The sequence below is a fragment of the Cervus canadensis genome, chromosome 12 (assembly GCF_019320065.1).
Source record: "Cervus canadensis isolate Bull #8, Minnesota chromosome 12, ASM1932006v1, whole genome shotgun sequence".
NCBI classification, from domain to species: Eukaryota; Metazoa; Chordata; class Mammalia; order Artiodactyla; family Cervidae; genus Cervus; species Cervus canadensis.
Window position 1 is genome coordinate 42995362 of NC_057397.1, and position 12331 is coordinate 43007692.

At 39.9% G+C, this 12331-nt stretch overlaps 1 protein-coding gene across 4 annotated transcripts in view; it reads right to left on the reverse strand.

The window, feature by feature from the left end:
* COLEC10 (collectin subfamily member 10) overlaps positions 1–12331 on the reverse strand; it is a 124188-nt gene that overhangs the window by 40319 nt on the left and 71538 nt on the right. The window contains exon 1 of one of the 4 annotated variants that reach the window (XM_043483214.1): positions 6154–6397. The exons of the other annotated variants lie outside the window; for them this stretch is intronic. Within the exon in view, the coding sequence (XP_043339149.1) occupies positions 6154–6301 (148 nt within the window). The 5' untranslated portion in view covers positions 6302–6397. Of the gene's footprint in view, positions 1–6153; positions 6398–12331 lie in introns of those variants that run through there. 4 annotated transcript variants of the gene reach the window in all.

Consider the following 12331-nt stretch of genomic DNA (forward strand, 5'->3'; position numbering starts at 1 on the left):
TAGTGAGTGGCCAGATGAAGTCCAAATCCTAGAGGTAAGAGGTTTGCCAAGAAATTGTCCCAAAGAAAGACGTTTACATACTGGCAAAGCCATGTGATCTCGTAGTGTCGGGCACTCAAAGATTAGTGCTCTCATCCACCCACGCATGGGTTCCATAGGGATGGATAGGATTTTTAAGCCAAAACTTAAGTATAATAGCTATTTCATCCTGCCCTGTAAAATCCTCTGATGTCATCAACACCGGTTGGGGCCCCTCCAGCTGATTAGATGGTTTAGCACAATGACTGGAGCGTGGAGTCCAATTGGGATTGAACTGAGCTCCAACCCGCCACCTTCCAACTGTGTGACCTTAGGCAAGTGACATAATAGTTCTGAACCTCAGATTCTTCATCTCTCAAATGAGAATTATAATGTCTCCTCTCTCAAAGTCTATTGAGAGAGTTTAACTTAAAAACTGCTGGAAAGCATTCAAGCAGTGCCTGGCCAGTAGCATCTATTCAATGGGTGCTAGTCTTACTATGGACACCACCATGCCTGAGATTGCCATCACACCCAAACTGAAGAGCAGAGAGCCTTTCTTGGCCGCATGAGTTCATCACAGGCCCCAAGTGTGGGGTGATGATCATTACATGTAAGTGTGCAGTGTCCTCAGAGGCAAAGGGAAGCCTTCCTTACTGAGTGAAATGTCATTGAGTTAGTGGTCAGGCCAGGCCAACACAGGGGCACCAGGGGAGCTGCACACTGCTGTGCTTACAGAAAACCAGTGGCCACCGGTGGGAAAGTTCTTTAAGCACTGAAGGGGTGAAATGACAGCACCTTCCAAGAGCAGTTGTTTGTTTTTTCTTTTTTTTTTTTTTTGAAGCATTGCACAACTTACGGGGGGATCTGCAGAATATCCCTGGAAAGTATTTTCAAGGAACTGTCAGGGGATCTTGGAAAATCTGGGTTCATTCATTGCATCTAAAGGGAAGCCCCAGTGACTCAAGTGGTAAAGATCTCCCTGCCAATGCAGGAGACATGCAAGAGGCACACGTTCAATCCCTGGATCGGGACGGTCCCCTGGAGTAGGAAAGGGCAACCCACTCCAATATTCTTGCCTGGGAAATCCCATGGACAGAGGAGCCTGACAGGCTATAGTCCAAGGGGTTGCAAATGAGTTGAACATGACTTAGCCATGTTTATTTATTTATTGAGCCATCACTATGTGTCAGGAATTCTTCTAGGGTCTCTGCCTTCATGAAACTTGCATTCTAGGACTGACAGTATGTATATAAATAGCAATAAGTCTGTGAAAATAATAAACTGTCTTGGAAACTATGACAGAGAGTGCAGGGGTCTTCAGGCAGGGCCCCACTGTGCAGACGGCACTGGAGCTAAAACCAGAAATGAGAAGAGGGAACTCTTCTTGGGAAGATTTGGGGCAAGTGTGGGTCAGACAAAAGGAACATCAAGTGCAAAGATCCTGGGTTGGGAATGAGAGACAAAGCAAGGAAGGCTGCAGCAAACAAGTGAGCAAGTAGTTTGAGGTGGGAGAAGTCAGGGGAAGCCAGATGGATCTCAAAGGACCTCTCAGTCCACACACACACACAAATGTCATTGAAAGAAAAGCCTCCCAAACTAAAAGCCAAAATAAGCAATAGGGTAAAATACCATTCTAAATATCATCTCTAAACAGACGAATGAAGCAATGGAGTTTATTATCAGAGAGGCAAGTCATCACATTCAGCATGTAGTACAGTACAATGCTGGGCTGTGAGGTTGCATAAACTCCATGTTCTGGGGCAGTGTCCTATTCATTTCTTATCAAAAAGGAGTCAGTGGGCTGTATTTTGAAACATTATTCTAATAGAAATTAGTAGATGTCACGGAATGACCTTGGACCCATACCAGAAGGTCAGGGGTCAAGCTCAAACTTCATGACTGTAACATCTAAGTGGAAGACCTTGAAAACTCCACTTGACCTCATTGAGAGTATTTGCTTATCCTTAGGTTTAAAATAATTGCTACCACGTAGGGCAATTATAGGGCTTCCCTCATAGCTCAGTCAGTAAAGAGTCTGCCTGCAATACAGGAGGCCCAGGTTCAATTGCTGGGTTGGGAAGATCCCCTGGAGAAGGAAATCGCAACTTACTCCAGTATTCTTGCCTGGTGAAACCCATGGACAGAGGAGCCTGGCGGGCTACAGTCTATGGGGTCGTGAGAATCGGACATGACAGCGACTAAACACAGACACACAGGACAACAGTGAAAATTAAACAAGATAGTGAAGGACAGGGAAGCCTGGCATGCTACAGTCCATGGGGTCAAAATGAGCCAATCAGGACTTACTTATTACCCAAATATTTCTTAGTGGTTTTATGTTTCTTTTTTAACATTTCTTATTAAAATTTCTTGTAATTGCTGTTTTGAAGTAAAACCACTAGAGGTCAGAATTTCACATAAATTGTTTAAGGAAACCACCAACGTTGGGGGAAAAAAGAATGTTTTTCTACTAAGCAGCATAAAATAATAAATTTAAGGTGCAGAAAGAAAAATAAAAATGGCTTTCAACAAATAATTTTTGATAACTAGAGCAATACTCATTCTCAAAACTGCTATTCAATGGACTTAGCCAAATAGGAAGAAGAGGGAAAGACAAATAGAATTTGTTAAGTATCTATTCATGACACCGATACAGTTTAAGGTTCACATTGATTATCTGATGTTATTCTTAAAACAGGTCTGTCGTGAAGCTCATTTTGCAAATAAAGAAACTCAAGTATAGACAGATGTGATACCATCCTGAATGAAGATCAAGCAGGTACAATCCAATGTTTTCCACTAAGTCAAGTTTGTGAAACAGTGCAAGAAAATGGTGTCTCTGTGTTAGACAATATACTATATGACAGATTAGCATTAACAGTTTTCTGTTTGCCACTCTATATATTTTTATTTAATTCCAAGTCTCCTAAACGAATCTAGAGAAAGTTCCTTTTATTGTCTGTTTCTCAGCATATTTAGAAGTTTCTGAACACGGTGCTGATAAATACGGTATTGAAATGATTAGCCATGAAGAAAAACACAGACCAGCTTGCTTTTAGGAAAAATATTTTGAACAAGAGCAATAATCTAGTTCTTTAAAATGTTTACTGAGCCATCAAACCTTTCTTTTTTATCATTTTGTAGAGATAAACATATAAATCTGCCTTATTCAGGGGTGGGGAGGACTATCATCACGTTCATAAGAGGATGAGGTAGGGTGGATGGCAGTCTATATCTTGAGGGAAGACAAAAATCATTTTTGTGTTTTTGGGGTATCCACAATTCTAGCACAGGGCACAGAGCAGAGGGAGGGCAGTGATGAATAGGCCCTTGATGCTATACGTGTTGTGCGCATAGAGGCAACTTGCAAAGAAGAAATGAGTTACGTGGGTCCTGACCCCAAGAGTTTTTAATCTAACACCAGCTCAAAATGTAGGTACAAGTTTTTCCTTAGCTTGAAGCCTTTAGCATTGTACATGATGCCTGGGACTTAGTAGGTATTCAGTACGCTCCAGCATCTTGGAATCACTTTAATAAGAAGGAAATGTGGAATCCATTTGATGCCAGGTCCCTGGGCTCTAGGGGAAGAAGAAATTGTACCAAGTCCGTAACAGACTTAGTTCTGGAACCTGGGGTTCTTAAGGGGTCCTTCCCAAGTCTTTCTTCCCTGGGAGCACTCACTTTTTCCTTCTGTCACATTCTCACTTGTAATCATCTCATAATTTCTACACACACTCAGGAAGAGAGTTAAAGGGGTTTCCACTGTTTGGAATCTTAAGAGAGTTGCTAATGGGAAGGGGAAAGTTTTGTGTTAAACTAAAAAACGAGAGTTGGAAGATTCATGTGGACACTATGCTGGTATCCAACATATATTAATTGCTCTCTGCTTTCCCTCTTAAATTATTTACCATTTCATTGCTCATGACACTGATACACACACACACACACACACACACACACATATATATATATATATATATGAAAAGTGTAAAAGTGTTAGTTGCTCAGTTGTGTCTGACTATTTGCAATCTTATGGACTGTAGCCCATCAGGCTCCTCTGTTCATGGAATTCAACTGGAGTGAGTTGCCATGCCCTTCTCCAAGGGATCCTCCCAACCCAGAAATCGAACCCGGGTCTCCGGCATTGCAGGCAGATTCTTTACCATCTGAGGCATCAGGAAACCATATACATATATATATACACACACACAATTTAATGCATCTCTTGTACATAAAATAGTGCTTAGCACATTCAATATATGTTGCCTGAGTTGAAATGACTAGAATCATTGAATTGGAGTACACCGTCTTTTGGACATTATTTTAACAATACTTTGTCCACTCTTCCTCCAGTTTGAAAGTTGCGGTTTCTCTGTAAGGAAAACTGCTTAACAGTTCTATTCTCAAATGGATTCTCCCATTTGAAGGGACAGAAAAATTAATTTTTTAGCATTTTCCATGAACACCCTGGAATCATACAAAATTTCCTCTATTCTGTGAAAAGTCCAATAATGGTTTTAAGTAAATACTTTGTTTCTGATCGAAACTTTCTTTTCTGAACAGTGACCCTCGCATTATTCATTTATTCACCCAAGAAATTATTTGGAAGCCCCAAGGTCTCATTGTTCTTCCTTGCATTTATTTTATGGTATCAAAGGTTAAAACTTAGATTGCAATCTTAGGAGGAAATTAATTCACTGATTAAGAAAAATGCACTTTAAGCAATACACATTTAAATCACTGACGAGCACAGGGCGATGTTTTTCTGTTTTGTTTTGTTTTAAGATCTTTCTTTCAACTAAAAATTTTAAGCAGCTGCTATTCTTCCACCCTGTAGCCTGGAGAAACATAGCATGAATTACTAACGAAGGAGAACCGATCTGTACTGCAGTAACCACTTTCAGAACAAAAGGGTCAGAGCTGAAATCAAGAAAACAGGAGCATTTTTTTAATCAACCAATTGCTTGACACGCATTTGGACCTTGGCCCTACCTGAAAAAAAAAATTCCAATATTCTATCATCCTTCTGCTGAAGGCTCTTGGCCCTAAAGTCTCCACTTGCAAATAAAGAAATGCTTATTTCTATACCACCTCCAATCCTTTATTTATTTTTATTTATTTATTTTTTTTGGAGGGGGTTGTTTGGTTTTGAAGAACATAGAAGTATAATTATAAACATACTGATCTTTCAACATTTGCTATTTGGAAAAGGCAGGCTACAAGAAAAAGGGAAAACATGTCTGATGTTTGGTCTGCAACTACTATGTTCCAGACGTTAAATATTTTTTGCAAATATTACTTTATTTAATCATTACCCCAGTGGTGAATGGAGAGGATGATAACACTTTCCCCCACCCCTAAGATGAAAGAGCTTAGGTTCAGAGAGTTAAAACTTTTGTTAAAGAGCATGTAGTTAGAAAGAAACGAAACAGAAATTTTCAGCCAGGTCCATGTCTCACTAAAGTAATTTTTTCTGTTATCCCACACCCCTCAAAATGGACCACACACTTTGATTATGACTGTAGAAAAATATGATTGATAGGGGACATAAGTTTAAGACATGGAAGAAATAAAAACAATATGCTGAGATGACAGTGCCATTTTCCTTTTTTTTTTTTTCTTACTGCCACCTCCAATTCTTGAGGGACCTTTTCCTCTTCATTGGAACCCAGGAGTCCATTAATTTATGAAATGTATGAAAGAATTAAAGTTTACTGAGCTTTTGTCTAGTAGCTTTACCAGAATCAGTATGAGAAAACGGTTGGAGTAAAAACAGTCCATGAATAGAGATGTTATTAACAAAAGGATTCCTGACAGTCAATGTCGCGTCTGTGTATCCCCCTGGAGCTGCATGGAAGGCAGAATATTCCTCTATCCCAGGTGAATTCTATCACATCCGTGTCCCAGGCTTCCACTCCCTCCCCAACTTCTCTTACTTAACATCAAGGGAGATTTTTTTAATAAGTATCAGGACATTGATTTTCCTAAAATAGAAGGAAAGTAGAACTCTAGGTGGGAGAGGAGAAAACTCTAGGGAGGAGAGTAGAGAAAGTGGGAGTTAGAGGGGCACTGAGCAGTGAAGTAAGAGAGCTCACTATTAGATGGGAAATTTTCACTTTTTTCTTTCCTCACCTTTGGGTCCTGGTGAAATGGTGTGTGTGGCACAGACTTCAGTCGTAGGACGACTGTCGAGGTCCAGACCCAGACTCTGAATTTGCAAAAGAAAGAGCACCAGGAGAATGAACTGGTTTCTTCGAACTCGGGCTCCAAAGGCACCCATTGCTGTGGTTTCCTCAAAAAAGGGCTGCCCCACAGTGCCAAATAAACAGTTTGATTTTTAATGAAAACTTCTTCTTTGGGGAAGAAAGGGAAATATCTGGAACACACATTCCAGAAAGGGCTGTAAAGACAGGAAGGAAGCATATCCTAGGTTGTTTATTTTCTCAGTGTTTCAAATGAGCTGTACATTTTCCAGACTGTTTACTTTCAAGTGACAAGAGTTTATTGAAAATTATCTCTGAACAAAACACTCAAGTGTGCAGGTCAGTAGAAACACCCCAGAGAATAGAACAGATATACCTTTGGCTTAGTACACGAATGGATAATTTAATGCCCAAATTGCACTTAAATGTTGGGGTTCCAGAAGGACTGAGCCAGAGATTTTGTGAATTGCCAACATATTATATAATTGTTGTGCATGGCTTTGAGCTTTTTAACAAGGAAATATTAATTACCTGCTTCTCGTGGCAGTTGAACACTAATACTCTAACTGTTCTCCATGAGCTTATTTCCTTCTCTTGCTACAAAGAATTGTCTTAGGGTTAAACCCCAAAGGAAAGAACACCACTTACTGCAAAGCAATTAGGCAAGAAGTATCAAGAATGTTAAAAATATGTATAACCTTTGCCCTAGTAACTGGCCTTCTGGTACACTGTCTTAAAGAACTATTCTGAAATGTGGACAAAGCTTTGTTTAAAAGATGTGGCCAAAAGGGAAGGGACATCATTTGCCTAATGATATATTGTTGTTGTGTAGTAGCTAAGTCATGTCTGACTCTTTTGTGACCCCATGGACTGCAGCCCACCAGGATCCTCTGTCCATGGGATTTCCCAGGCGAGAATACTGGAGTGAGTTGCCATTTCGTTCTCCAGGGGATCTTCCTGACTCAGGGATCAAATTTATGTCTTCTGCATTGGCAGGAAGATTCTTTACCACTGAGTCAATGATATCTTAAGGGTTGCCAAATCATAGTACATACAAATGCATGAGCGTACAACACAACACTTTTGTTAAAAGAAGGAAATGGCAACCAACTCCAGTATTCTTGCCTGGGAAACCTGATGGACATAGGAGCCTGATGGGTTGCAGTCCATGCGGTCACAAAGAATCAGATACGACTGAGCGACTAAACAATTCTGGAGGCTAGAAATCTGAGTTCAAGGCATTGGCAAAGCATGTATCTTCTGAAGACACCAGGAGAGGATCAGTTCCAGGTTCCTCATAGCCCCTGGTAGTGCCTTGAGGCACTACTACGGTATGAGGTCTTGTGGGTAGGACTTCAACATAGGATTTTTTTTTTTTTTTTGGCCTGAGGAGACTCAATTCAACCCATAACAACAGACTAGTAGTATGACTAGACTCATCTTTTCATAAGTCATACAAGGAAAGGGAGGGAAAGGAACTGGCATTGTTTGAATAGTCATTATGTGCAAAGATAGCCTTGGTCTCTTAACTTGCTTATTTTCTTTAAACCTGAAGACAGCCCTGTGGAATAGATAGTAATTCCCTCGTTTTACAGGCAAAGTACCTGAGGCTCAGAAAAGTTGAGCAGTTTTCCCAAGGCCTCTGTGATGGCTGCTTTTAAGAGTCAACTTGACTGGATCATGGAGGCCAGACCCTTGGCTATATACTTTTTCTGGGCATGTCTGTGAGAGTGTTTCCAGGTGAGCTTAGCATTTGAACTGGTAGACTGAGCAAAGCAGCTTGGTCTCCCCAAAAGAGGGGCTGTCTTCCAATGCATTCAGTGGCTGAGTACAACAAAAACACAGAGAAAGGAAGAATTTGCTCTCTGCCTGAGTGCTAGAACTGGGACTGGTGTTGTCCTACACTTGGACTAGAACTTACAGCATCATGTATGCTGGTTCTTAGGCCTTTGGACTGGGACAGGGATTTATATTATTGTCTTCCTCGATTCTCAAGGTCTTTGGGCTTAGCCTGAAGCTATGCCACTAGCTTTCCCGGGTCTCCAGCTTGCAAATGGCAGATCGTGAGACTTCACATCCTCCACAATCATGTAAGCCAATTCCATCTAATAGATCTCTTTCTTGAGGTATAGACATGCATATCTGTAGATATAGGCATATACAGAGGTATAAGCTGAAGAATGTACAGAATGAAGCAGGGCAAAGGCTAATAGAGTTTTGCCAAGAAAATACATTGGTCATAGCAAATGCCCTCTTCCAACAACACAAGAGAAGACTCTACACATGGACATCACCAGATGGTCAATACCAAAATCAGATTGATTATATTCTTTGCAACCAAAGATGGAGAAGCTCTAAACAGTCAGCAAAAACAAGACTGGAAGCAGACTGTGGCTCAGATCATGAACTCTTTATTGCAAAATTCAGACTTAAATTTAAGAAAGTAAGGAAACCACTAGACCATTCAGGTATGACCTAAAGTAAATCCCTTATGATTATACAATGGAGGTGAGAAATAGATTCAAGGGATTAGATCTGATAGACAGAGTGCCTGATGAACTATGGACAGAGGTTCATGACATTGTAAGGGAGATAGGGAGCAAGACCATCCCCAAGAAAAAGAAATGCAAAAAAGCAAAATGGCTGTCTGCGGAGGCCTTACAAATAGCTGTGAAAAGAAGAGAAGCTAAAGGCAAAGGAGAAAACGAAAGATATACCCATTTGAATGCAGAGTTCCAAAGAATAGCAAGGAGAGAAAAGAAAGCCTTCCTCAGCGATCAATGCAAAGAAATAGAGAAAAACAATAGAATGGGGAAGACTATAGAGATCTCGTCAAGAAAATTAGACATACCAAGGGAACATTTCATGCAAAGATGGCACAATAAAGACAGAAATTGTATGGACCTAACAGAAGCAGAAGATATTAAGAAGAGGTGGCAAGAATACACAGAAGAACTGTACAAAAAAGATCTTCATGACCCAGATAATCACGATGGTATGATCACTCACCTAGAGCCAGACATCCTGGAATATGAAGTCAAGTGGGCCTTAGGAAGCATCACTATGAACAAAGCTAGTGAAGGTGATGGAATTCCAGTTGAGCTATTTCAAATCCTAAAAAAAGATGCTGTGAAAGTGCTGCACTCCATATGCCAGCAAATCTGGAAAACTCAGCAGTGGCCACAAGACTGGAAAAGGTCAGTTTTCATTCCAATCCCAAAGAAAGGCAATGCCAAAGAACAGTCAAACTACCACGCAATTGCACTTACCTCACACGCTAGTAAAGTAATGCTCAAAATTCTCCAAGCCAGGCTTCAACAGTATGTGAACTGTGAACTTCCAGATTTTCAAACTGGTTTCAGAAAAGTCACAGGAACCAGAGATTAAATTGCCAACATCTGCTGGATCATCAAAAAAGCAAGAGTTCCAGAAAAACATCTACCTTCTGCTTTATTGACTATGCCAAAGCCTTTGACTGTGTGGATCACAATAAACTGTGGAAAGTTCTTAAAGAGATGGGCATACTAGACCATCTGACCTGCCTCTTGAGAAACCTGTATGCAGGTCAGGAAGCAACAGTTAGAACTGGACATGGAACAACAGACTGGTTCCAAATTGGGAAAGGAGTAAGTCAAGGCTGTATATTGTCACCCTGCTTATTTAACTAATATGCAGAGTACATCATGAGAAATGCTGGACTGGATGAAGCACAAGCTGGAATCAAGAATGCCAGAAGAAACATCAATAACCTCAGATATGCAGATGACACCACCCTTATGGCAGAAAGCAAAAAAGAACTAAAGAATCTCTTGATGAAAGTGAAAGAGAAGAGTGAAAAGGTTGGCTTAAAGCTCAACATTCAGAAAGCTAAGATCATGGCATCTGGTCCCATCACTTCATGACAAATAGATGGAAAAACAGTGAGAGACTTTATTTTCTTGGTCTCCAAAATCACTGCAGATGGTGACTACAGCCATGAAATTGAAAGAAGCTTGCTCCTTAGAAGAAAAGTTATGACCAACCAGACAGCATGTGAAAAAGCAGAGACATTACTTTGCCAACAAAGGTCCATCTAGTCAAGGCTACGGTTTTTCAAGTAGTCATGTATGGATGTGAGAGCTGGACTATAAAGAAAGCTGAGCAGTGAAGAATTGATGCTTTTGAACAGTGGTGTTGGAGAAGACTCTTGTGAGTCCCTTGTATTGCAAGGAGATCCAACCAGTCCATCCTAAAGGAAGTCAGTCCTGAATATTCATTGGAAGGACTGATGCTGAAGCTAAAACTCCAATGCTTTGGCCACCTGATGCGAAGAGTTGACTCATTGGAAAAGACCCTGATGCTTGGAAAAATTCAAGGCTGGAGGAGAAGGGGATGACAGAGGATGAGATGGTTGGATGGCCTCACCGACACCATGGCATGCTGCAGTGCATGGGGTCACAAAGAGTCGGACACGACTGAGTGACTTAAATGAACTGATGTATACGGGCTGGCCAGGTGGCTCAATGGTAAAGAATTCATCTGCCAAGCAGGAGACATGGGTTCAGTCCCTGTGTTGAGAAGGTCCCCTGAAGAAGGAAATGGTCTGGAGAAATTTCATGTACAGAGAAGCTAGGCGGGCTACAGTCCAAGGGGTCGCAAAGAGTTGGACTTAGTGACTAAGACAACAACAATACAGATATACACAGACAGATCTATATCTACACAAAGATACAGATAAGATATAGATAGATAAGGATATATCCTGTTGGTTCTGTTTCTCTGGAGAACCCTAATAGTCCCCATTGAAAAGGGGACAAAAGAAATTCAAATACAAATTATGCCTAAAAATTCCTGCTTTAAAATGCTATTTGGATTGCATAAAGCTGAATATACTCAAGGTTTGAAAGTGCATTCATTTTCATACATGCTTAAAATGTCCAAAGTGGATGCATTTGTCAAGTTAACTGTGATAGGAAAATGGAATTAATAGAATGACGTTAGAAGCCTCAAATTTCACATCTGTCATAACCAGATGTATGACACAGAGCAAATCACTCAACTGCAATTGCGACAAGGCATATAAAGTGAGTGTGGACTTGATATTTAATGTACTTTCTGAATTCTATGATTCTTTGAAAATAGGTGTTCTTTAAGCTATTTAGACTATTCTAAATCTATTTCGCTTCTTTCATTTCTTTTTTAAGCACTGACTGGCACACAATGAAAATGCATTCATTACATCTATATACAGAGTTCCACTGGTAACAGTTTAAAGCAATAGTCCTTAGTATTTTTCCTTGAATGCCCTATTCCTGCGTCTTTTCAACATTTTTTTAAAAAAACTCACAGTGTATATAATATCTTTCCATATTAATGAATAGACTATCATATCAAAATTTGAATTAGTTCCGATTATTCATCACACATTTTATATATAAAATGTGATTTAGTCAATCAGTGCCCTATATATTCAATCAGTGCCCTATTGTTGGGAATTGAAACTTTCTAATGTTATAATATCGTGATAAACATCTTTAGAGTTCAAACTGTGTTCTTATTCTTTTTGATCTTGTAGAAGATGAATGTATTTGACTTGGTAACTCACTGAATGCTGAGAGCAAGAGACAAAGAGAAATTTTTAAAAAATAATTCATATATTGTCAGCACATTGTTCTGTCCTTTCTCATGGAGACTATGGTCTCCAGATTGATTTCTTTCTAATCTGGCTTGGAAATTATAGTTCCCTTTTCCCCTCACTGATAAATATGGGAGATTATAAATAGGTGGATATTCAAAGAAGAGGACTTTCATAGACTAGAGAGGACTGCTCTACTTTTAGCTATGATTTACCAAGAAATGTGATCTTAAAAAACACTTTTCAGTTTTAATCTGGATGACAAGAAAAACACTACTGCCACTAAGAAACCCTGGTTATGGAAAAAATAATTCTGAAAGGAAAATAATGAGGCTGGGTAAGTTTAAAGGTCAGGGAAATAACAGGATGGAGATCACAAGGCAGGCATTTTGGAATGCAGGTTATGTTTCCAGGGGAAAGTCTAGAATTTGAGATTTCAATTGGAGAGTGAAAAGAATGGAGATTACAGATAAAAGTGGAATTTTGAGTGAGA